The sequence below is a fragment of the Vicia villosa genome, linkage group LG3, assembly GCF_029867415.1.
Source record: "Vicia villosa cultivar HV-30 ecotype Madison, WI linkage group LG3, Vvil1.0, whole genome shotgun sequence".
NCBI classification, from domain to species: Eukaryota; Viridiplantae; Streptophyta; class Magnoliopsida; order Fabales; family Fabaceae; genus Vicia; species Vicia villosa.
In genome coordinates this window covers 58,402,270-58,428,226 of record NC_081182.1, presented here as the reverse complement: position 1 = coordinate 58,428,226, position 25,957 = coordinate 58,402,270, and the positions used below count along the sequence as shown (strand labels likewise).

General features: G+C 35.2%; 1 protein-coding gene and 1 pseudogene across 1 annotated transcript; both read left to right on the top strand.

Moving 5' to 3' along the window:
* LOC131658148 (cycloeucalenol cycloisomerase-like) overlaps positions 1 to 12,375 on the top strand; it is a 53,432-nt pseudogene extending 41,057 nt beyond the window's left edge.
* Positions 12,376 to 14,050: 1,675 nt separating this feature from the next.
* Positions 14,051 to 17,581, top strand: LOC131661577 (cycloeucalenol cycloisomerase-like). The gene is made up of 9 exons (XM_058931165.1): positions 14,051 to 14,239; positions 14,342 to 14,455; positions 14,554 to 14,684; positions 14,775 to 14,858; positions 14,958 to 14,999; positions 15,117 to 15,227; positions 15,314 to 15,505; positions 16,851 to 16,948; positions 17,047 to 17,581. Exons 2-9 carry the CDS (start codon positions 14,449 to 14,451, stop codon positions 17,237 to 17,239), a joined length of 858 nt encoding a protein of 285 aa, XP_058787148.1. The 5' UTR covers positions 14,051 to 14,239; positions 14,342 to 14,448; the 3' UTR covers positions 17,240 to 17,581.
* Positions 17,582 to 25,957: the final 8,376 nt, after the last annotated feature.

Below are 25,957 nucleotides of genomic sequence, written 5' to 3'. Positions count from 1 at the left end.
TTGAAGATAGCTCCTCGAGGATTACTCTGTGGGGATATATAGTGAAAACTACTTGTGGGGATGATTCCCGGAGATTTCAACTTTTCATTGCCCCATGTCGTTGAGTACTTGCTATTGGAAAGCAATTTTTAACCATATATGATCCTTTGCTTGTGGGAGCCTGCCTTCCCCTGGATTCAGTAACCCGGTATGCTTGATACTTGAGATTACGGGAACTAGAACTTCGCATGAGAGACTGATACTGACACCATGTGATACTGGTAGCTAAACAGCTCTTCTTGAAATTTGTGACTAATGCAACATGTCCCCAGTGGTGGCCTAGCCTTTCTGGTGGTTCAACGTCTTTGAGAGGTTCTATGAACTGTGACCAAATTTCCTCTGGTAGATGGAGTGATAATATGCTCCTTTTATATACAAGCTTTTTAGCTGACTGGGTCAGGCGTAGGAAACATTTCTGCTTTTGATGCGCTTTCGAAGCGACTTTGTCTGCCGGGAGGGCTTTTTGAGTTCTGTGCTACCACAAGCAACCTGCCCCAGTATCATGAGTTTAGGAATGATGCCCCTGATTGATCAACACTTCTGAGAGAGTCTTCGAGTCTTGACTTGATTGCCCCAGATATATGAATTCTTACTCAAAAGGGTATTCAACTTTCTTTTTTGTGCCCCAGAGGGTGATCAGTATTTGAGATATTCTCGCTCGAACTCAACGGAGTTCTGAAGACAACTTGTCCCTTGGGAGGATTAAATTTTTCATCCGCAATTCATGATGGAAGCTTTCCTGGTGTCAAGTACTTGTTCATATGCCAATAATGTTTAGTATGAGAAATATAATTCTAATGCAAAGTTCATGTTTGTCTTGAAGTTTTTTTTTTTTTTTTTTAAAAAAAGAAATTTTTTTTGGAAGGATGTCAAAGCATCGATTTTTGTATTTATGAAAGGTGGTGTGATACCAACTCAAGCGTTTTAGCAGAACTCCTAGGAGTCAGTTTACTGTATTCTCGTTACAGTATGCTTTTGAATTAACCCTGCTTCAATTAGGACTTTTGAGGGTTGTAACGTGGCCAGGTTCACGGTTTTAGAAAAAAAAAGGATTTTTAGGCTCAAAATTTCATTGGTGCCCACCCCCTTCGTGATGTTCTCCAACCTAAGTTCAGTTAACTTTGACACGAGCATTCATCCTTCAAGAGGAGCTTGAGACGTACGATTGAGGAGTTGATGAGGTGTTTGTACATGGCAGTCACTTATCTTTTATTCTTGGTGTCTGATCACACGATCTTGAATTTATAGACACACGAATTTGCCCCTTTTGTTGAGGATCTTTTTGTTTCCCTAAATTTTGCCTGGACAAATTCTTTTGAATTTTGATGTCCAGCGGGCTGCCCCAATTTTTGCCTAAGTCACTTGTTCTCAAGTTGTTGACGTAGCGGGCTTTCTTTTCTCTTTTTTTTATTCGTTCTTTTTTTTTTGAACAAGTCGTATGATCCTGAGATGTCTTCGATTTGTTGGAGCGGTTGTGACTGCCTCATTTCTTGGTCGACGAGGGATAGTCGTTGTTGTATCGTCATATTTGACCTCTTATTGCGCGAGAGATGACCATTGCGGTCTCGACTTTTCCTCAACCTTTTGAAGGATAACCATTGTTGTATCCTTATATGCGTGCTCCTGATGAATTTTGAATGCTCAACCATGTTAACTGAACACTACCCTGCCCCTGGGTTAAATGCGGGGTTTTTTCGTATAGAAAAGAAACTCCTACTTCAAGGCTCAAAGGGGTTGGCAAGGGATTAACTTCCTTATATCTCCAGTGTTTGGGGATTTGAAACAATGCCTGTACATCATCAACAGGGTTTTACTCGAAAGCATACCATTTGAGATTATAGGTATTATGTGTTCGTCATTCTCCCTTCAGAGTCATCATGCTTTATCATTGAGAGTTTGGTATCACAAGCAAATAAGAACATATTAGAGCGAGAGCGAATGAATTTTTTCAAGACAAACACATCCAATGCATCGTTATTATAGTTCAAAAACAAACAAGTATTGCATATAGACAGTATTGAACAAGAACAAGAAAGATTACGCATGAAAATGCATGAGAAATTACAAATTGCCAACATTAAGGAGATTTTCTCCGTATGGACTTATTGCTTCAGAAGGTCCATTGAGTCGAGGGAGAACTTCAAATCTGGCCTGCAGGTGTGAATATGATAACCTTTGCATCAATCAGGTCTTGTTCTTTATCTCGGACTGGTTGGCAATTATCGATCGACTGACCAAGTGCCCCAGAGAGGAAACCAAACCAAGCGTTCGTATCTGAACTAAAGATTACTTCTAAGAAGAAGATTCTGACGAGGCCACAAAGGAGTTGTAAGTATCAAGCTTTAGGGATTTGAGGTAGAAAATGAGAAGCTCGTTGTCTGGAAACCTGTTATGCAATGATATGTATGCAAATGTATATGCAATGATTTCAAGGATCTTTTTGGAACCCAATTTGCAACATTGACATGTAGTTGCAGCTTTGTTGAAGAACTTCGACTTCCGTCTTTGAACGTCCTTCTTTAAGAATCAGGCTCACCATATCCAGTGGGTCATAGCCTCTGATTCGGGGTACGGTACTTTTGAATTTGAAGGCATATGGCTAAAGGAAAATAAATCCTCTTGCCCCTTGATAGGAACTGTACCCTTGAGTTTGAAAGCATCTGCCTAGAGGAAAATGAATCCACTTGCCCCTTTAGGAACTGTGCCTTTGAGTTTGAAGGCATATGGCTAGAGGAAAATAAATCCTCTTGCCCCTTGATATGAATTAAGGCTCTTGATAGTCCTTCCATAACAGTACCTGGGAATCATGCATCCTAAATACCAAAGATCCCTGAAAAGGTTAGTCAGCATATTATGTAAAAGCAAAGGGTAGTACGGACAAGTAAGTCCTACAAACAAAACCTGCAAGGAGATCAAGTGGTTAGATAACAAACATGTCACACAAGAGTCCTTAGGTTTACAGCTTGCATGGAGTATGACCAGGTGATTACCCTTCCCCAATAGGTACTTCTAAGGATAAGGATGAAATCAGCAACAGGTTCTACCAGTTACTCAGAATTGTCAGCCCCTCTAAAGCACCCTCGAACATGGTACATGCATACCACGCAATGATACTTTAAGAAGAAACCTATCTGAGTTGTAGTATCGGGTCGCGACCATAACTTGACATGCATCAAGAATAGCCCTCCCACTACGATCCTAAAAGTCAGGATGGGTTAAAGGTGACTAAAGGTCCTTGAGCTCCGACGCACCCAAAGATACATGCGTAAACCTCTCTCATGCAAAAGAGGTACACAATAACCAATGGAGGCCTAACTCAAGCGCGAACTTCATTTTGACCAATCCCAAGCATGCACAAGGGAGGTCTCCATGACTATGCCGCTCCTATCTTAAAGTGCACTCGAATCCGGGTATAGAATTCATCTTCCACAAAACCCAAGCAACCATGATAATTAAAACAATCAAACAAACAAATTAGTGATCTAAGCCCTAAGGTAAACCCCTCTTAAAGACTCCCCAGCAGAGTCGCCAGTTCTGTAACTCGGTGAACTGACTTTTATTTTTAATATGCAACAATGTTGCGGTAAGCATGAGTCGCCACCGACTTTTATTTTGTCCAATGTTAGGAAAGGTAAAAAGTACAGAAAAAGACCTTATTTGAAAGAAAACGGGCTCGGGGGGTAAGTTATGAAAAGGGAAGGTGCAAACACCCTTTTCATCCGTAGTTATCTACGGGCTCTTAACTTGCTTAGCTCATGTTTGTTTGTTTTGAGTTGAAAAGGGGCATAAGGACTTTAGCGTAAATGCATAGCCTTAGTTTTTTTTGAAATAGTAGTGAAAAGATGTCTTTTATTGAGCTAGGCAGGTTAAGAGAACTACCCTAATTAATCGGTCCTTTTCTATACTTTTTACAATTCCCAGGATTATCCATACTATATAGAAGTAGGAAATCCTTGTTATATTGGACGTGTGGGTCATCGAAGGTCGTTTGAAGGCAACATGATAGAGGTACCTTTAGCAAATCCGAAGGGACAAATCATCTTAATCGAGGGACTAGATCATGCATTCGTAGGCAGTAATTCGAGGGTCATCGAGGGACCATGATCTTTGATGATTTTTTTATCGAGGGACGTCTGCTTTAGATACCTCTATATTCGAGGGACACGACCTTTATTCGTAAGGCAACCAAGAGGGGCGTACCCTAGAGGTGAGTGAGTGCGAGTGTGTTAGATTCGAATATTTTATCTTTTAGTTAGTGATCTACGATTGAGATTTATGTCTTTTCACACCCTAATTTACTATCACACGCAGATAAATATTGCAGAAAAGTAAAGGCGGAAACGAAAATCCTAACTATTACAAGGCTTCGGGGAGGGGGAGTACATATAATAAAATGCGGGAGAAATAAACTACGATTATTACAATAAATCCAAATAAAAATTAAGGCGAAAGATAATATGTAAAATTTAATAGAAAACTTGTCCATGAAATAGTCCAATAACTCAATGGTACCTCGCAATCAAAATAAAATATTAGTACAAATATAGGGAACTATGCATGAAAAATATTGACAATATTAATAACGATAAGCATATTAAAAAATCTAAAAGAAAATTAAATTTAAATAACATATTTTTTGTGTTTTTTTTTAACATGAGAAAAAATACTAATAAATCTAAAATATTTTTGTATTTATTGGTTAAGCTAATTAAAAATGCATCTTTAAAAAACTATCCTAATAAACTTCATTAAGTATATAAATCAAACAAATATGGTAAATAAATAAGATATTAATTATAAAATAATGACATAGAAGTTATAAAATAAAAAAAATAAAAAAAAATAGTAAAAAGATAGAAAATTATGTATAGAGAGCGTTGCATTTTCAATTTCAATCAGTAACAAGCCAAATTTTGTGTTGACATTTCAAATGGTCTATTAAACCAACCAATGGCATAGAGACACGTGTCCCTTTCATTTTTAATAAAAAAAAAACAAGACATTTGCAATGTATATCAGCCATATAACAGAAACGCAACCCTTTCACTCTAACTTCTACTTTTCTTTTCATTTTCTTGAAATCAAACAAATCTCCTTATGAATCAATTCAAAGTCTAACAATCAAAACAAATCTCTCCAATATTCCAAAAAAGAATTAAATCAATGAAAGATAGTATCTCAGAAAAAATGGAAAGGAAGGTTACCGAAGGGAAGGGCACTACAGCTGTTTTGTTGCCGACGGCGTGGGGTGATGGCAGCGCGGCCACGAGTTGTGCACAGCTGTGTGGAGGTGGTCGTGAGAACATCAACAATGGCGGATCCGTGCGTGGGTGTTGAAAGTGGCCGTCTGATTCGTGTCTGGGTGAGGCGGTCTGTCCGGCGTGTGCGGCGGTTGCAGAGGCGGCCGGGATTTGAATCAGAGTGCGTGGCTGGCGGGCTTATGCGGTTGTTCGTCGGAGAGGGATTTGCGATCTGGCTTGTGTGACTTCTTCCACTTTTTAATTTTACTCTTCCTGCAAAAGAAAATCGGTTGATAGCGAGATTTATAGTGCAATGATTTTGGGATTTATGTTATGTTCATATAGTTTTCAAAGAAACCAAAATTGATGATGATGACATATATATTTGCTTTTCTGAGATTATCAAACCATAGTGTAGATTAGACATGAGGATGTTAGTTTTGAAAAAAGTTTATGAAGAGTCAGTTTTTTTTTAAAGGTTTGAAATGTAAAAGGGCTTTGTATGAAAAAAAAAGTTTTAAAAAAAGAATTTGGAGATTGTTAGTAAATATGTACGTGTGAAGAGATCCTGGAATTTTATATACAGGAAAACAAGTTCCTTATTTTTACATGAATTATCAATGGAGGAAAAAAATGAATTAGAAGCTTGTGAATTGGTCGTTTAGTGTTATTTACCATGAACAATTCTTAGTATAAAGAATAACCATCAGATTAAGATCATCATGTGGTTGCAAACAAATAAATTAAAATGTCGAATAAATTAAAACGAGAGAGGGGCCTCATTGAAAATCATCGGCCAAAAAGTATTGTAAAATTATTTTGAAAAAAATGAGGCCTCAGGTATCATCATTGGCCAAAATAAGGTTAAAAAAACGTAGAAAGTGTTTGTGAAAAAAACTTTAAAAAGTATGAATGAAATTTGAGAGAATTGTTAGATAATTGTTCAGAAAATTGTTGATGAAAATTGTGAATGTGGAGGGCTCTATTTATAGAGTGGAATTAGGTCAAAACCAATCCTAAAAAGGAAATGATCCAGCCCAAAGGCCCATGGATCTTTCTTGATGACCAAGATTAAGAACCTGGACATACTTGTGTCCAGGTGCAAAAAAGATTAAAAAACATAAAAATGCACCAAGCGGGAATTGAACACGTGACCTTTTGTTTGCAAGCCTTTCATTCTTACCAATTGTGCTATGTTATTTATTTGAAGAAAAAAAACCAATTGAAAGTGTATGAAGCATCGGCCAGCATTTTCTATTTATTAAAATATAAGCAATTTAAGAGTAAACTACTATATTTTAAAATAGACTTTAAATTGAATATTTATAAAATTCATGATGTCAATGTAAATGAATCCAAGATTTTTATAAAACTCAATTTTTTAAAATCGTTTTGAATTTTTGAAAAGTGCGGGCAAATTTTGGGGTACAACAGTTCACCAAGGAAAGACCAGAAATCAACAAATCAAAAAGTTTCTAAATTAGGGTTTTGTACAGGAAAAGTCAACTGAACTTTGACCAGCCATAACTCTCACATGAAACATCAGAAATTTTCCATCCAAAGCTCATTTTGAAGGAAATTTGATTCTCTACAATTTTGTCTCTCACATGCCAAGTCTAAAAATGCTTCATTTGAGAGATATGGACTAAATCATTATAGGTCATTTTCAAAAAGTCAACAAAAAGTCACTTTTTTCAAAAGGAAACACAAGGAGCATGGAAAATGATTTTGATATGAGACCAAGGACACTGGTTAGAGGACTCTCTAAGGTTTCTAAAAAGTCTTATAACGCTTCCATATCTCAAAAATTGAGAGAGATAGGCTTTGTCAAAGTGGAGCTATTTTGGAGGAAAAATGTGAAGAGAAAAGGTTCAAAACTCCAAAAATTTCCAAATGGGCCTATGTTCTTTTCATTTAATCTTCATCTAAGGCCCATACACGTCCCAAGAATATGTTCTTTTATTTTTTATTATTTTTATTGATATTTTATGATTTGTATTTATTGAAAATCATAATTTAATCATGTAAAATAATAAAAATAAGAGATATGATTTCCTTCAATTTTAGGCCAAAGATTCAATCAATATATTCTCCTAAAAACAAATCAAATTCGTGCATCCAAAATTTGGTGAGAAAAAGATTGATCATGGCCATATTTGGAAACATTAAATACAATATTTTCAATCAAATTTTCCAAAATTGAAATCAAAGATTCAAAGAGATTCTTGCCAATTTTATTAACCCTAATCACTCTCCTATAAGTACCTAACAAGTCCAAGATGCAAGGGTTCACAATCTCTGCAGTTTAAAGGCCATACCCGAGCTTGCAAGAAACGGAAAAAATCTCAAATTCGAATTTGAGATACAGAGCAATTGGATCGATTCTAAGCATTGCAATCCATTCCTTGAAGACCACTGAAGGTGTTTGGATCATCGCACGCGATCAATACCCTCAGAATCGTCCCCTATTCAACTCGGTTTTGGGTGGAAGGGACGATGACGTGTCGTCACGTGAGTGGCCCATTTGAAACGATCTTGGCGCGTTCCCACTTCCCCCAGAATTGGATCCAGTGCGATACGCAACACGCGTTAGCATGCATCCTCACCATCACAGCCACCGGATCTCACTAATGTCCCATCTGACGCTACAGACCACGCAAGTGCATCATAACCATGCGCGTGCGCCGCACCAGATCATAGTTAAGTTTTTTTGCAATTTTTTTTTAATTTTAATTATATCACTTGTCTTTTTTTCTTTCTTATTTATTTTTATATATATATATATATATATATACCATAATAACTATTATATGTGTTATGTTCAAAAGGTTTTTTTAAGTTGATAACAACAACTTATTTATTTAACTATTTCCTTTTAATATTTATATTATTTAAATTATTTATTTATATTAGTATTTACTATATTTAAATTATTCTAATTATTATTTAGTTATTTCCTTTTAAATATTTTCAAAATTCATATATATATTATTTAATTCACAGAAATTCCTAAAAAAATATATTTCACACTCGATTTTATATTTATCCCGATTTAATTAATTAGGTCGAGAGACCAATAATTAATTTAAATCGTTGGTATTTTCTTATTTCGATTCGTACCCTAATCAGGGTTTACGAAGATCATGCCCTACACTGAATATTTCTCTTATGCCTTTTCAGGGTTATCAACATGGTTCCTTCCGACTATGCGCCCGATCAAAAACCCAGAGTTAAGTAATTTTATTTAATTCAATTTAAATTTCATTTAGTTTATCTTAAATATTAGGGTTTGTTTTGCATTCATCCCTTCTGCCTTACCTTTTTCAGGATCAACCCTAAAGGCGCCTTAGCAACCATATCAAATCAAATTCAAAAGCTAAGTATTATCCCGTATCTAATTTTCAAATAATCGTTTTTCATTTTATTTTGTTTCCTTAATAAATTAGGGATAAAATTAAATATCAATGAACTGCCTATACACTCACGCCTTATTTGTTTCTTTGCTCATTCCTAATGGTCAGAGTCGATGCTTCTGGCAAACCCTTGCCCTCAACCCCGTCAGGCAAACGCCAAGCTAAGTACCTTCTCCCTATTCTATTTTTTTTATTTATTATCCTATTTTCTTTTGTAGTTAATGAGGTTTGCCCTCGAATTTGATAATGCACTCACTATATGTTTTCTGTCTTGTCTTTTTCCTTTTCAGGGTTTATCAATTGCCAAAGTTACGAGTTTGGTAACCCTAAACCTTAACTCTAATATTTTCTGTTTTAATTTTTAATTATATCCCGCTGGTTTCAATTCCCCTCTCCTCCGCTGGTTACAATTTCCCTTCCCCATTATTATTGTTATATTATTGTGTGGTTAGTAATTCTAGGGAGTGCAAGCCTGTTAATTGAATTAGAATAACTAATTATAAGATAATTTGATTGAATTAACCACGTGATTGTTGCACCCACACACTCTTTTGGGGTAACCTCTCTGTTGCCTTGTTGCCTGTTGCCTGTTGCCTTTGTGTTTTTTGCAGAATAAGCCATGTCCCTCGAATACGAGGATACCTCAGCCATGCTGCCTCGATAACTAAAGGTCATACGACCCTAAATGATGCTGCCTTCGATACGCAAATGACCTCGACCCTCGGAAGTTGCCTACGGAAAAAGGCTGAGGTATCTTCTGGTTGCCTAACGAAAATGGCTTATTCTGATCCTTGCCTTAGACTACCTGCCCTTCTATGGCATGGGACAGTCTCATGGCGAAGGATATTTCGATGACCCTTCTACCTCCAAACGAAAGACTTCCTGCCCTCTTATGGCAAGGATAGACCCTTTCATTCTGAAAGGCTAAAAAGAGACCTATCATCTGAGTTTAAGGTAATTGCCCCTAATTGCCTTGCAATGCTCATCTTTAATATTCTTTCTCACAATTCTTCGAAAACTGGCTACGCTCATTTACGAGCTAAAGTCCACTTTTTTCTTTCATCTACCTTTTTAAAAAAAACAAACGAGCAAGCAAAGCAATTAAGAGCCCATGGAAAACCATGGATGCAAAGGGTGCCTTACACCTTCCCTTTGCATAAATTACCCCCCGAACTTAGATTTCTTTAAAAGGTTTTTTTTCTGTTTCTTTTTGCCTTTCCGAACCTGTTTGGATAAAATAAAAGTCGGTGGCGACTCTTGCTTACCGCGACATTTCGATCGATAAAAAGTCAGTTCACCGTATTACAACTACCACGATCACGTCGCTCGGCGGATCTGGGAGGGAGAGGTATTTTTTTAATTTAACCGTTTAATTGTCACCATTTTTTATAGTTTAACCGTTTATTTGTCGTTTATTTAATATATGTCGCTTATTTAATATATGTCGTTTATTTGTTTTTTTTTCAACAAGAGCGAGAGCCGTTGAAAATGGTGAACCACGGTCAGAAGATATTTAGTCTGTTTAAACCAACAGCTGAGTGGTTTAACAACCATGTTCAGGGCTTTGCGGGCTCTGCATGACGGGTTACACCACCATCAGCACTGGCATGCAGGGGGCATTTGTGGAGCGCTGGCACAAGGAGACGTCCTCTTTCCACCTGCCGGTTGGGGAGATGACGATCACCTTGCACGACGTGCAGTGTCTTCTCCACCTGCCTATTAGGGGGCCACTGTTGCACCACTCCCGGATCCAGAGGGTCGAGGCCATTGAGTGGATGACGCTCTATTTGGGCATGGAGCACGAGGTTGCTCACTTTGAGTGCGTCACGACATCTGGGCCTCATGTCCGGTTCACCACACTGAGCACTTATTTTGAGCACCACCTGGACGCGGCTGCCGAGGCTGAGGGTGACGAGCTATTCACACAGTATCACCGCGGCTGCGCTCTCCGGTGCTGGTATATGCATGTGGTAGGCGCTGCATGCTTTGTGGATAAGAGTGTCAGGTACGTCGACGTGACCTACCTCCGCTACTTCATGGACCTGGATACCGTTCACCAGTGGAACTGTGGGGCAGCTACTCTGGCATACCTCTACCAGAAGCTGAATGAGGCCTCCAACTGGAGGACGAGGCAGTTGGTCGGATCCTGCACACTACTTACGGTACGTTTTATTTTAACACATTATCGTATTTATTTATTTATTTATGTTTCGTATTTATTTTTAATACATTATCGTGTTTCTGTTTCAGAGCTGGACCGTCTCCTATTTCTCCCGCATCCACGGCTTTCACATCGATCCTGCATACGTGGACGCCATGCCCAGGGCCGCCAGATACGCTCTCCAGAGGGGGAACGATGCGGTGGGACCATACCGTTTGTACTTGGACCGCACGATGCACGACGACGTCACCTGGAGGTCGTTCGCCGACTATGCTCATATTGTACCCTTTGACTTTATATTCAGGCTGGTTGGCATGCGGGACCGGCATCATGGTCTGGTATCTCCCTGAGCGGTGCATGCGTCAGTTCGGATTTGTGCAGCGGATACCCAAGTCACCCTTTGAGGCAGCTCCCGACACAGTGACCCGAGTGCAGCTCACTGCCATATGGGAGGACTGGCAGCATCATCTGGTACCGCAGGAATACCGTCTCACTCGGGTCACACAGGACTGGCACAGTGAGGAGGGGTACGTCACATGGTTCTACCGGGTGTCCCATCCTCTACTGAGACCCGACGTTCCCGGCGCTCCTAGGCCAGCACATGAGGAGTTCCTGGAGAACCAGCAGGCCGAAGATGACCACGCCATTGATCTCCTGCCGATCTGCCAGCGGATAGAGATGCTTGGGCGGGACGCGTTGGATCGAGGTGTCGTTCATCAGGGCGGTCCAGATGCAGTCGCCGTGATGGAGATGATCGTCACTGATGCGGGCCGTGCGGCGGGGTACAGGCGGCAGAGGAGGGCCCAGGGTGAGAGGGTTAGGCACACCCAGTAGTGGCCGGGTTTATTTATTTTTTATTTTCGGATTGTATCTTTAGCACACTATTTTCATCGGATTAGTATTTTTTTTTGTTTATTTATCATATTAGTATTTTCAGTTTATCTATTGCTTATTTTATTTGGCGTTTACGTTTAATTAAAATGCGAGACTGTTTTAGATAAAACATAAAAAAAAACACAGTTTCTGCATAATTCGGAAATGAACTTCCGAATTCACCCCCCATGAGGTGTTTTCGGAAGTTCATCTCCGAAGACACCCCCATGAGGTGTTTTCGGAGTTGCACTTCCGAATTATGGAAATTTTTTTTAAAAAAAAAGCGCTTCGGAAGTTCATTTCCGAAGCAGGGGTATTTTGGGATTTTCGCTGGGGGTGACCCCCATAGGGAGGTGGCTAAAGAAATTTTCTTATTTTATGTATATTGTTGGCAGGCCAATCTCTGGATAATAGTCTTTAGTTATGTTGGGAATTATTTCTAGACTCATTACTTTTTCACAGTTTTGGGGGCATCTTGTACCTTTCCACCATGGAAAATGAACAATGTAAGTGTTCATTCGTTTGCTACCATTTTCACAATCGTGGACCTATTACTTACCTCTTATTGAGGCTTTATATTTGTTGGTGGCAAGTACCGAACATAACATTTCTGCTCACTCATGTTTGCCTTATTAAGAGAGTGTCGTAGAGCCATGTAGATGTGAAAGTCTATTATTCCCACTGATATTGGTGATTCCTTTTATCAGATGGATCTAGATGATTTGATATCCCTTAATATAAAAAAGAAAGATGATAATGGATTGGATTGAAGTTGTCTTTGGACAATGGGGTGATACTTTAGCTGGTTATGGCGTAATAAAGACGAGTATGTCGCCTACTTTGTGCGGCCTTTTGATCCGGGAGGTTTCATTACCTTGAAAGTTAATGAATATGTGAAAGCGAGAAAATGAATAATAGTGTGATGGAGAGAGATAAAGTGCTTAAAATGATTGCTTGGGCTCCTTCGAAGAGGAATTGGGTGAAGTTGAACGTTGATAGAGCGTGTAAAGACAATGTGAGTTTTGGATGCGTGGGAATGATCAGAGATGAGAATGGTCGAGGGGTTGGCGGGTTCGCAAAATTTCTTGGAGAGATTAACGTCTTCATGGTGGAACTTTGGGGATTGTTTAAAGGTATTAAACTTACTTTATCGTTAGGATTAAGGAAAATTAAAATTAATGTGGACTCCAAAATGGTGTGCATGCTATTGATAAAGAAAATTTGAACACGCGGGAGAACCTGTCGATTATTAGTCAAATCTAGAGGTTAGTGGAAAAGTTTGAGGAAGCTAGTGTGTGCCATTCCTTCAAAGAGACGAATAAATGCGTGGATGCCTTGGTTAATAATAGGTGTAGCATTAGACCGAATATTTTTCTACCTCTAAATTAGTTTGTGTAACATTTCTAGTGTGTCTTGAGCTTAAACCTAGGGGAGAGAATATGTCAGACCAACTAACAGGGGCCTACGGCCTAGCATACACAGGCCAAGGTCAGACCAAACTTTTATTTAAGTAGAAAAGACTTAGGATTTTTTATAAGACTATTTAGTTAAATAGGCTAGGCCACGAGCCATAAGAAAAACCTTTTAAGCCTATCAGACAGACCTATTTAAATAAATATGAAGAAATTTATTATTTTTTATATTGTATTTTGTATTTTATATTAAAATACAAAATTAAAATTTAATTATCTTGAAGAACTTGTGAAAATAAGTTGAAAAAATCTAATGAAAAATGTCATAAGTTGTTTTCCTAAATTTTACAAAACAAATAATTTCACAAAAACTTATATTACTTTGAAGGCTCAAATAAGTCAATACAAACACATATTTAATCTCATTGTATTTTTATTTGAGCTTAAAGGTAGTGCACCGTCAGTGTAAAATTTTTTACACAGTCAGTGCATCACAGCCCTTAAATATAAATACTTGATATTTAATTTAAAGAAAAAGTCAAATTTTTACAAAATTTAACAGTTTGAATTTCATTGATAGTGTAAAACTGCTTTACACTGTCGGTGTATTTCCATTAAATCCTTTTTATTTCTCTTGTCTATTAAATATAATTGAATTGCTTATTTATGTGTGTTTAAATAAAATAGGTTTTTTTAAGCAAACTAATAAGTTAATTAAATTTTCAAAATTGTTAGATTTTGGATAAAAACAAATTTATGATATAAGCCACGTACCTAACTCGAATGTCTTGATTGCAACGTACATGCCACCTATTCGAAAAAGAAAGAATAAATGTGATCTACAATTTTGTCGATGAATTTAATGTACTCCGTAAATTTTGTAGTTCTCAAATTTTCAGTAATTAAATATTAAAAATTGGTTGCAACGTATATGCCACCTATTTGTCTCCTATTCCCCATTTTTTTAAAGAATTCATACCAACACAAACCACTCCAAACATTTATTCAGACACAAAAAACTCCACCGCATCGGCCTTTTCTGCCGTCGACCCACCGCCATCGACTCCCTCTCGTTGTTCCACTCGCCCCGCCGGCATTCGAGTAAGTGTTCATAGAAGATCCTCTATTATTTAAGTTTTTTCTAAAATAAAAGCTCAGACACATGACTGAATTTGGTCCACTCGATTAATCCAACGGGAACAGTTAACTCAAAGAAAGACACGAGTGACTGAAGTGAAAATAGAGTGAATAACACAACAGTCAAAGGAGAGAGAGATTCAATTCCGCATCTCATCTCGCGCAATCCCAAAATGACTGGTAACTCATTTTCACTTCTCTCAATTCCCTAATTCATTCATCTTATCGTTTTCGATCACTCTTTCTCAAACCTAAATCTCTATTTTCTTTGTTTTCAGCTTCACCTTCTCCAAGCTTGTGGTTGGCTCCAAATCTCAGTAAAAGATGGGGCGAACTCTTCTTCCTTCTCTACACCCCTTTCTGGCTCTCCCTTTGTCTCGGCATTGTTGTTCCTTTCAAACTTTACGAGGTTCCTTTTCCCTTTTTCTTCAAACTATTCCCTTTCAATCATGTTTTTTTTTTTTTTTTTTTTATAATACAGTTCTACTATACTTGACAGAAATTCACTGAATTGGAGTATTTACTTCTTGGCTTGGTCTCAGCAGTTCCTGCTTTCCTCATTCCAATCCTGCTCGTTGGTAAGGTAAAAAAAAAATGATATATTGTATTTTCTCATTCCAATATATCTTCTTTTATTGACAAGGACATCAGTTTGTTTTTGACAATATATTGAATTTTGCAGGCTGATAGAGGCATATCTTGGAGCGACCGATATTGGGTCAAGGCAAGTGTTTTTATGGGATACCATTTTCTGAATATTTATCATTCTTGTGTTTTAAGTTTGCACCTTAAATTATGAAACAATGACATTGGAGTGTTATTTTGTGTATACTGCTGGCAGGCCAGTCTCTGGATAATAATTTTTAGTTATGTTGGGAATTATTTCTGGACTCATTACTTTTTCACAGTTCTGGGGGCATCTTACACCTTTCCGTCATGGAAAATGAATAATGTAAGTGTTCATTCGTTTGCTACCCTTTTCACAATTCTGGACCTATTACTTACCGCTTATTGAGGCCTTATGTTTGTTGGTGGCAGGTACCGCACACAACATTCCTGCTCACTCATGTTTGCTTTCTATTTTACCATGTTGCATCAAACATGACACTGCGCCGGTTACGACATTTTCTGGCTGATACCCCAGAAAAAATACGGTGGGCTGCTGAAGCTGCATGGATTCTCACTCTTGCTTATTTTATAGCCTACCTGGAGACATTGGCTATTTCCAATGTATGTTCTAACAAACTACTCGACTGGCTTTTTTTATTATGATATTTGTTTAGTCTTGCATTTTTGAATATATTCATGGATACATCAAAGCATTTAAATATGCCTTGCTATCTGCTATTCAAGTTTATCTTTAAAATATATATACTTCGTAAAGTCGTAAAGCCTTGCCCAGAATGTTTGAGTTTCAATGCTTTGTACATTTCAAGGAATATGCATTTGATGCATAAATTTTTATTGCTATTTTGCAGTAGAGTTCCTCCATTTCTGCACTATGTTAGAAAAACTATGTTATATGATTATCTCACTGTTTTCTTTCAATTGCAAATTTCTCTATCTTCGAGTCTACCCTGATTTTCCTTCCCAAATTAATTGATTTGTTATGAAACACAGACTCTCTTATTCGTTATACATTTGTACTTGTCTTTTGTTGCAGCAGAAAAAACAATAAAAGTCTTTTTTATGATGTATGATTGGCTACATAATATAAACGACAACACTGTCTTTTGATAGCTCAGGATATTTTGTTTCGTCATGCCTAATGAATTACTGATATTATTGTTGATTGTAATACCTTTTAGGTTTCATAATTTTAAAATACAAGCCTCCACTTATTTGAGTTTGGACATATGGACAGTCAAGTTTTTGGCATCCACACGTTGATTTGGCTATTCTAGATTGAGGATCTCACTCAGTATTTATTTTTTGCACCGGTTTATTTTTTCAACTAGTGTGTTCACACGTCTTTATCTATTCCTTCCATTTTTCTTTGTTTTTGCTGTTTTTTGATAACATTTGCTGTCTAAGTTATCTCGCTTCAGTTGCACTATGCTATGGAGTTAAACCATCTTAGACATTTCTCCCTTTGTTTTTTTGATTGAACCTACCTTCAAGTGGATATTTTGATATATATTTTTATATTCTTTGAGATATTTCCTATTTTCTATAAATATTTATATTGTTCCAAAATCATACTGTCTTTTGATGATTCAAGACTCAAACTTTGTGAGTATGGCAAGAAATACCTTCATGCTTCCGGTTGATGCTTATAGTCTGATCCTGCTAGGTGTTTAATGTTAGTTGCCTAATTCTAGATGATCAAGATTAAGTTTTGGTGTTTTCTGTGACAATTTTTTATCCCTTAAATGATACATATTCTTCACATAGTCCTCAAATATCCCTAATCACTTCTTTTTTGGTTTTACTTCAATATTTAGTGGTGTTATCCTTTCTGCAAAAACCTTGTGCAGGTTTAGTGTTGCTAACTTTTTATTTAGCACCGCCTTTGACCTTTAATATGAAATGCACGTTTTTAATAATGTTATTGATATGTATTGGACATATGCAGTTTCCTTATTATGAGTTTGTGGACCGAGATTCTATGTACAAAGTTGGATCATTGTTTTATGCAATCTACTTTATTGTGAGCTTCCCAATGTTTCTACGGTAAGTTTTTATGATCAGTTTCAGTTGCCTCATTCCGTGTATTGGAATATGTCAGCAGTGTACTAATGTTTGTGATGGTTATTCATGTGAATATGCAGGATTGATGAGAAACCTGGCAATAAATGGGACTTGCCAAGAGTGGCTGTTGATGCTTTGGGCGCTGCAATGCTGGTCACTATAATACTTGATTTGTGGCGCATCTTTCTGGGTCCTATTGTTCCAGTTGCAGGAGCAAAGCAGTGTTCTCCAACAGGATTACCTTGGTTTTCAGGACACGCCAATCTCACATGAGTATTATTACATGTGCAGAACTGAAAATGGAGAGTATGGTTTCCCCTACACATCAAAGCCATCAGAAAATGTTGATTTTTTATGTGGAGACTCTGCAGAAGAAACAAACTTGGACTATCCTTGTATTAATGCTTGCAGTGCCAAATTTCCTATCAGATAGATGTTGTGTTTGTAGTCCTTTGATATTGTTTCAGGAAATAGCCAACGCATTAACAATAATGCAACATGTTAGATCTCTATTTTAATGTCAGTAAATTAGTCCAACAAGATTGCAAAATGGCAGATTATTTTTTGGTTTGTTAGTTTTTTCAAAACATAAATATGAGTTGATTTCATCCTCCATCTCTTCTTTTTATATTTCACTGGCCATTTTGCTTCGGCGCCGTTGCGGTTGAGTCTTTTACTCGCCACCAGTGTCTTTTACTTGCTGTCATTCTTCTTCTCTGCCACCGTACTGTTGTCTATTTGTGCTGCAATTTGCTCCTCTTTCAATTTGGAATCTGAAATTGAAGAATGTTATTGATGATTAAAGATTGAAATTTAAAGATTTTTTATTGAAATGAAAGATTGTTTGATTGTAATTAATTTTAGACATTAATTTTAGGTTTCAATTTGAGGAATAAGAAGTTGATAGTGTTTTAGAATTGTGATTATTGTAGATTAATCGAAAGTACAGTTTTTTTTCTTTATGAAATGATATTTTGCTGTAAGTATTATGTTGAAACAACTTGTATATATGTGTATTATTTGAGTTCATGAACAAGATGGTGTAAAAAGAATACTGTATTATCTTCTAATGTTTCCTAGCAGCTACCAGAGTTGTTATGACAGTTGCTAGAGTGTTGAACACTGCATAATGCAGAGGACCTCTATGTAGCATCTACCAATTGAATTGTCTCAACGGGGCATGTGACAGACTTAAGTTCATATAAATTGTATGAAATTGGTAACAATGCAGAGGACCTCTATGTAGCATCTACCAATTGAATTGTCTCAACGGGGCATGTGACAGACTTAAGTTCATATAAACTAGCAAGAGACCCGTGCGTTCGCACGGGTCACGCAAATGTAATTATTTATTACGTAATTATAAATAATAAATAAATATAATATAGTAATGATCAATAAAAGTATATAAAAGATATATAAATTAAGTAGTCTCGTTCAGTAAAAAATAAATATTTTACTAAAAAAAAATAGATGACTAAATAAATTTTGATTTTTAATTATAAACAAATTGAGATAAATGTTTGAAAAAATTTAAAAAATTTAATATATGGATTAAAAACCTATATTTTGTCGCCCCGTTAGAACATATGATCTATAATATCTGTTCTATCTGTTCAATTTAAGTAAATATTTTATTGGCCCGTCAGGAAAAAAGGTTCGGCCCGTCAGACATCCCTATAATATTAAAATTTTTCTGTAGTGTAAATTTATGGATTCTATTGATATTATATGATTTTATGATCATATATTAAATAAATATTTAATGATATATTTTAAAAATAATCATAATGAATATGAGAATGAATTTAATTTAATTTCTTATTTTTTAATTAAAAAATATTTAAAAAAGTAGTAACCATCACTGTTGCATAAGAACTATAAATTAAAGTTAATAGATGATGATTTAATTAAAATATTTAGGGTTTAGGGTTTAAAATAAAATATATGGAAAATATTAAATTTTCGATTTTAAAAATTCCAAAAATTAAATATTAATAATAGTATATTATTATTATTATTATTGAATAATAAGGATTAATAGTAATGAAAAATAGATATTAAACTTGATTATTATTTACTTAGAATATTAATATTAATAGTGTATCGTTATAATTGTCGTATTCACAATATCGATATTGATAGCATATCGTTATTATTGTCACTTTACTCAACGATATATATAGAAAGACAGTGTGAGTTGTAATTTATGTATTGCAATAAAGAGAAATAAAAATTACAGTTCCGTTTGAAATAAAGTAAAAAATAAATAGAAAATCATAATAATGATTACATTTAACTATAAACATTAAGGCATTATATTTTAAATTTAAAAAGTGAGTCACAACATCATTAATCAAGTTGAAAAATGAAAAGGTTTATAATGTGAAAGATAATTTGGTCAATTTCTGCATTAATATTCCGAGCAAATATTACATTAAAATTCGACTTTTAATTACATCAATATTAATCAGGGTTATATTTGTGAATTGACAGCTAATTAATTAATTTACTATTTAAGTAATTTTTAAGTATTTAAATTAACCTTATCTCAATTATTTGAAAATAAAATTTAATTTAATGAATTAATTACATCATGGTTCTAAAAGTTTGTCAATTTTTTTTCTTCTTAATTGATTTTATAGGTAAAGATCATCAGAAAAATTAAAAAGAGGCAAAAAAAACTTTAATAAAAAATACTTCTTAATAACACATATTAATCACACGTAAATAAAATTAATTGTTAATAACATATAGAAATCTAAAATAGCCTTCAAACTTGCAAAAAGATTTAAAAAGTCATCTGTATTAATTTGTAAAGGTTGCACCACTATTAACATGTCATTGAAATACAAAGATTCTGTTTTTGGAAACGTATGATAGTTGGTAAAGAAGTAAATAAAAGATAGTGTAATGATTATAAGATTTCATAGATTTTAATGACATAAATAAAAAGGTAGTGCATTTTAGAACCATCGGTATTGACAGAAAAATATAATAACGTGATATCAATAACTTGTAGAATGCAAAAAAATCTTTGGATAATAATTAGGATTGGAAAACCAAAAAAAGTTAACAGGGTAAAGTAAAAAAATACATTGGTGTAAAATGCAAAGATTTTGTTTTTTGGAAACGTAAGATAGTTGGTAAAGAAATAAACAAAAGATAGTGTAATAATTATAAGATTTCATAGGTTTTAATGACATAAATAAAAAGGTAGTGCATTTTAATTTAATTTACCCGTACGTTACGATCACGCATTGATAGATAAAATTATTAACCGTTTATAAAAATAATTGTATAACAGTTGAATTTTTTCCGTCCATAAAAATATGGAGACAACTTCTCTACCCATCACAATAAGTTGGGTAGTGTACCTCCAACCAATCACATGATTTCATCTCATTTAACACATTTAATTATTTATTAAAATACTACAAATATTTGTTATTTTCAAAGCATTTTACAAAGGAGGTAACCTTACCCAACTTTTTGAGTTGGGTAGATAAAAATTCACCTAAAAATATTTATAAATTATTCCCATTCATAATTGTAACGTATTCCCGTTTATAAAAATATTTTTTTTAATAATATAATATCTTAGTATTTCAAATATTTAATTTTAGTTTATTATAAAACGATTTTTTAAGGCTAAATTATCAAATCAAAATAATATTATTTAATATTTAATATAATTTCAATTTATTATTAAAAATAATACAAAATTATTACAATTTATCACAAATCTAAAATTACAGAAAATAAAATACATTAATAGTACCTTTATTAAAACGAATTAAATATAACGATTAAAATAGAAATCAAATAAGAAGAAGAAAATTATTTATCGTTTCTATTTTTTATCTTTTTTTATTTATCACATTATTAAATAAAAATATTGTAGCAAACACTTTTTCGTTTACCTCAGCAATACTTATAAAAATATAATAAAAAAATTACATTGCAGTGCATTTTATAGTGGATCTGAATCAATAATCATTTTATTAAAGAAATTGTTAATCATTTTTAATACAAAACATCGCTGTTGTGTGTTTTCAAAATTGTTAATCATTTTTAATATAAAATATTCACAACATGTTATTAATTAAGTTGTTTATCCAAACATGGCCTTGTATAAATATTGATACCTACAAAATATTGATTAGGGGACTTATCTAAGAAGCAAATAAGCTGCCTAGGATTTTCAAAAAACGTTGGGCATGGGAAACGTAGGTGAAGAGTCGATATTTATTATATCAGGTAACAATGACATGCCAAAATATCATTAATGAATACGTAAAAAAATAATTAAAATTAAATAATTCTTTAATGACTGTTTTAACCCTTAATTAGAAGTAATCTATGGATTAGCATGGGATTTAAATGTAATTATATGAGGCATCATAATTCTTATTATAGTAGTTGAGGTTTTAAATTTCTTATATTAGTAGTAGAAGTAGTAGTAGAAGTAGTAGATGTAGAATATTAGAATTTGGAATATTAATTTATTGAGATAGACATTTATTGGAATAGCCCGTTATTGGAATAGCCAAACTTGACCGTTTCGAAAAGATAAAAAAAATATGCGTAATAACTATTGAAATAGGCCATTTATTATTTAATTATTATTATTATTATTTGTATTAATGATAATGATTATGAATTATTGGAATTTTGAAGGGTTTGCAAAGTTAAAAATAATGCTTTGAAAGTAATAATTAATTATGGTATAGATATAGTGTTAGGAATTATTAAAAAAAAACTTAATAATAATGATTACTCCATATAACAATTAGAGACCTAAAATATGATGATTACTCTACATCTCAATAAATAGGGATATAAAAGAAATCAATTTATAAAAACTCCAGTGTGAGATGTTGTTACAAACAGTTTTTGGAAGAATGCTGTTACAAATATTTGAAATAATCGGAACCTTTTTTTTTTTGTGTAAGCAAGATATATTAGATGGAGAACTAAGGGTTCTCAAAACCTGTTACACAATAACGAGATAAACTCGACAAAAAGACATTACCCACCAATTGATCCTACGATAAATAATACAACGGATCCTTACAAAAATCGTAGAAATTGCAATTGGGGTAAGTAATCTCCCCCACGAAAGACCATCTCCACACTAACGTCTTAATGACCCAAACCGTATTAAGAACGCTCCATGAATCTTTCCGGAAAATAATACCGTTTCTAACTACCCAAATACACCAAGTACAAGCCATCCAAATGCAACTTAGTCTTCCCTCCTTCAATTTCATGTTTCTACAAAAATTGTAGCAAAACATAAAACTCCCCTTAGGGTCTTCCTCCGTCGCATCCGACATACCAATCCACTCCGCTATATTCCTCCAAATCAACTTTACAATAGAACACTTAAAAAAAGAGTGTTCCAAAGTTTCAAGATCCGAGCCACAAAAAACACAATTAGCCGAATCATCCAAAAATGTCATACCTCTAACCTTCAAGAGATCCTTTGTTGGTAATCTATTAATCAATAGCCTCCACCCAAAAGCTTTAATTTTATACGGGACGTCCATCTTCCAAACGAGATTGAGAGCAACATCATGCCTATTGGAAGGACCAAACGGTCGGGAAAATCCTGCATAAAAATCATAACAAGTTTTTACCGAAAACATATCACTAGAATCGAGCTCCCAAGCCACCGAGTCGCGGCCCAAATGAGTGCAGCTGGCCGCTGCCACTTTCTCACGAAGCTGCCAGGCAGCAGACCCGACTTCGGTGCTGGCAGCCGCAAAAAGAGGAATTCCGAAGCTTCCCCAATGCCATAATTCATCCTTCCAGCCCCCCATACAAGCAACGGACGCGTTCTTAAGCAAAGAATCCGCGAAAAGTGAAGGAAAAGACTCTTTCAACGAAACTCCGCCAAGCCACTTAGCATGCCAAAAAGATGTATTAAAGCCTTTTCCCACCATAAAGTTACAATTGTTCACTATGGCATCCTTAAAGGAATTCTTTCCTAAAGAGATAATGTCCTTCCACCAAAGAGATTGAGTGTTACGGGAATGGGTAAAATCTCCTCCGTTGGTCACTTGTAAACAAATATCGCCATACCTAGCACAAAGAACTTTATACCAAATAGAGTCCGAACCTTCAAGAATCCTCCACCTCCATTTATCTAAGAGAGCTACGTTGAAATCGCCGATCTTCCTCACTCCTAAACCTCCCATCTCTACCGGAAGACACACAACGTTCCATCCCACCCAATGAATCTTTCTACTTTCATCCGTTCCGCCCCACAAAAAGCTACTTTGAAGTTTGGTGAGTTCTTTAACAACCGTATCCGGCATCCTAAAAAAAGACATCGTAAAAATAGAAAGCGAACAAAGGATGGACTTCAATAGAGTAATTCTCCCTCCTAAATTGAGATACCGATTCTTCCAACACGATAGCCGCTTCTTAACCTTCTCCAAAATAGGATTCCAAGATGAAATCCTCCTAGGATTCGAGCCCACAAAAATACCAAGAAAATTGAAAACTTTGCCTTCCACCTTACAAGCCAAAAGAGAGGATGCCGCTTCGACCAAATTGTTGGAGACATTAAGCCCAATCAACTTACTCTTGTGATAGTTGATGCCGAGTCCGGAAACCATTTCAAACGCCTTCAAAATAGCCTTTATAGCCCAAATTTGCTTCCAACTCCCTTCACCAATCAATAAAGTATCATCCGCGAATTGAAGTACGTCCACGGAACATTTACCATTAATAAGAAAACCAACATATTCTTCCATGATAATTGCTTTCTTCACCAAGGCCGTAAGGCCTTCCGCCACGAGGACAAAAAGAAACGGAGAGAGGGGGTCGCCTTGCCTCAAACCGCGTTCCACCAAAAATTCCTTGGTCGGACTCCCGTTAACAAGAATCGACATTTTACTTTGAAAAACCAAACGTTCCATCCATCCCATCCAAGTTTCCCCGAACCCCATTTCCTTCATCATGAACCTAAGGAAATTCTAATTCACCTTATCATACGCCTTCTCAAAATCAACTTTGAAAAGAAAACTACTCCTTCCCTCTTTAAGAGCGTAATCAACAACCTCATTCGCAATGATGACACCATCTAAGAGTTATCTCCCCGGGATAAACGCACTTTGATTGGAAGAAACGATTGAGTTCAAAACACGTTTCAATCTTCCCGCTAGAAGTTTCGATAAAGCCTTGTACATGCATCCAACTAGGCAAATAGGCCTATAATCGTCCAAATCGACCGGATTGTGAGATTTGGGAATCAAAGTCAAAAAAGAAGAAGTCACCGCCTTGGACATATCACTCCCGGAATGAAAGCCCTTGAAGAAGTTTATGAACTCATCCTTAATGATGTGCCAACATTTCTTGATGAAAAGAAACGAAAAACCGTCCGGACCCGGACTTTTGGTACCACCACAACCCCATATCGCCTCCTTTATCTCGATATCTCCAAAAGGCATTTCAAGAAAATCTCTCTCCTCCAAGCTAAGACTTTTGAAATGCATTCCTTCTAAGACTTTTGAGTTCATTTATATGATATTTACACTTTTATAAAAAAAAACCATTTAAAAGATATTGCATAGTTTACAAATACCCGAAGAAATAAAAAGAAATTAAAACTAAATAAATATAAATTATTAGAACAACAACCCAAAATAAACCATTAATATAAATTATTAAAAAAAATCAAAATTTGACTTTTGAATGGTTGAATATGGCAAACGATTTCTGATTTCTGCTACATAAGATGGATTCATGTTCCTCCTCTTGAGTACAATGCAAAATTTTAACATCATCTTGGACAACTTGAAGATACTGTAGAAGAACACCATGAAGAAATTCTCAACCATATGGCTCAAAATTACTTCTTGCTATTGTTGTTATCAGAATCAACAAAGGAACTATAACTAATTTTTAACCAATTTTTAACAATTCCAAAAAGAATCTACATCATTTCAAAATAAAAAAATTATAAAGATATTGAACGACCACAATCAATTAAAATCGATAATTTTTTTAACAATAATGTGAACATTAATACTAAATAAATTATATGTGCAAAATAGTATTTGCGTTGATTCTGCAATATCATGTTGATTTTGGTTTTAACATAAGGCACGAAAGAAAAATAATGATGGAATCGACACACAAAATCTTACTCAGAAAGAGATGGGAGAGCTTCCTCATTCTTTTGAAACCCTAAATTATTTTTCATGTTCTTCCAGATTTTCAAGAAAGAGAGAAAATTAATCATCTGCTAATGAGAGAAAGTGAGGGGTTTCCGAAACCCTATCCATCTTCCTTTTTTATAAATATATAAATGCCAAAAAATAAAATAAAAAATGAAAGAATGAAAAAAGTACCAATGCGAGGGAAGAGATTACAAAGCAGATCCAAGAATGAGAGAGTAGGAAAACAAATGGGAGAAATAGCAGAGGAATAACGAAGCCTCTTAGATAATGGCGAAGAAGGATTTCAAAACAGAGAAAAAGTGCTATAACAATCAATTGCAAAAAAATTAGAGAATCTATAATATAAGAAAGAAAACTGTGCTGGATTATACAATTTAACCCTTGCTTTATTTGGTGACAAATCTCACTTATGGGGGCAAATTAGGTCCAAAGTAACCATTTGTCAGACAATTAGATGGTATTAGTTACATAATTGGTACCTTTTGTGCCATTCATTGGCTGTCTCCATTATTTTATATTATTCAACCCATAAACCGGTTGCATATGGACGAGAAAAAGTGGAAAAGTTTCCTCTGCAAAACAGCAATAGCAGTCATGGTCTTCCCAATGAATACACTGTTTGCAGGTATCATTCTTTCTTTCCTTCTCTTTCTTTCTCGTCCTTTCCTTCACTTTCTCTCTTCTTCCTCCTTCTCCCTCTTCTTCTTCCTTCTTCCTTCTTCCTACAGATGCAATTTGTATTCTTTCCTGACACGGTTTGTTCTGTTGAGTGCTGAGGACGATGATGAACACGATGATT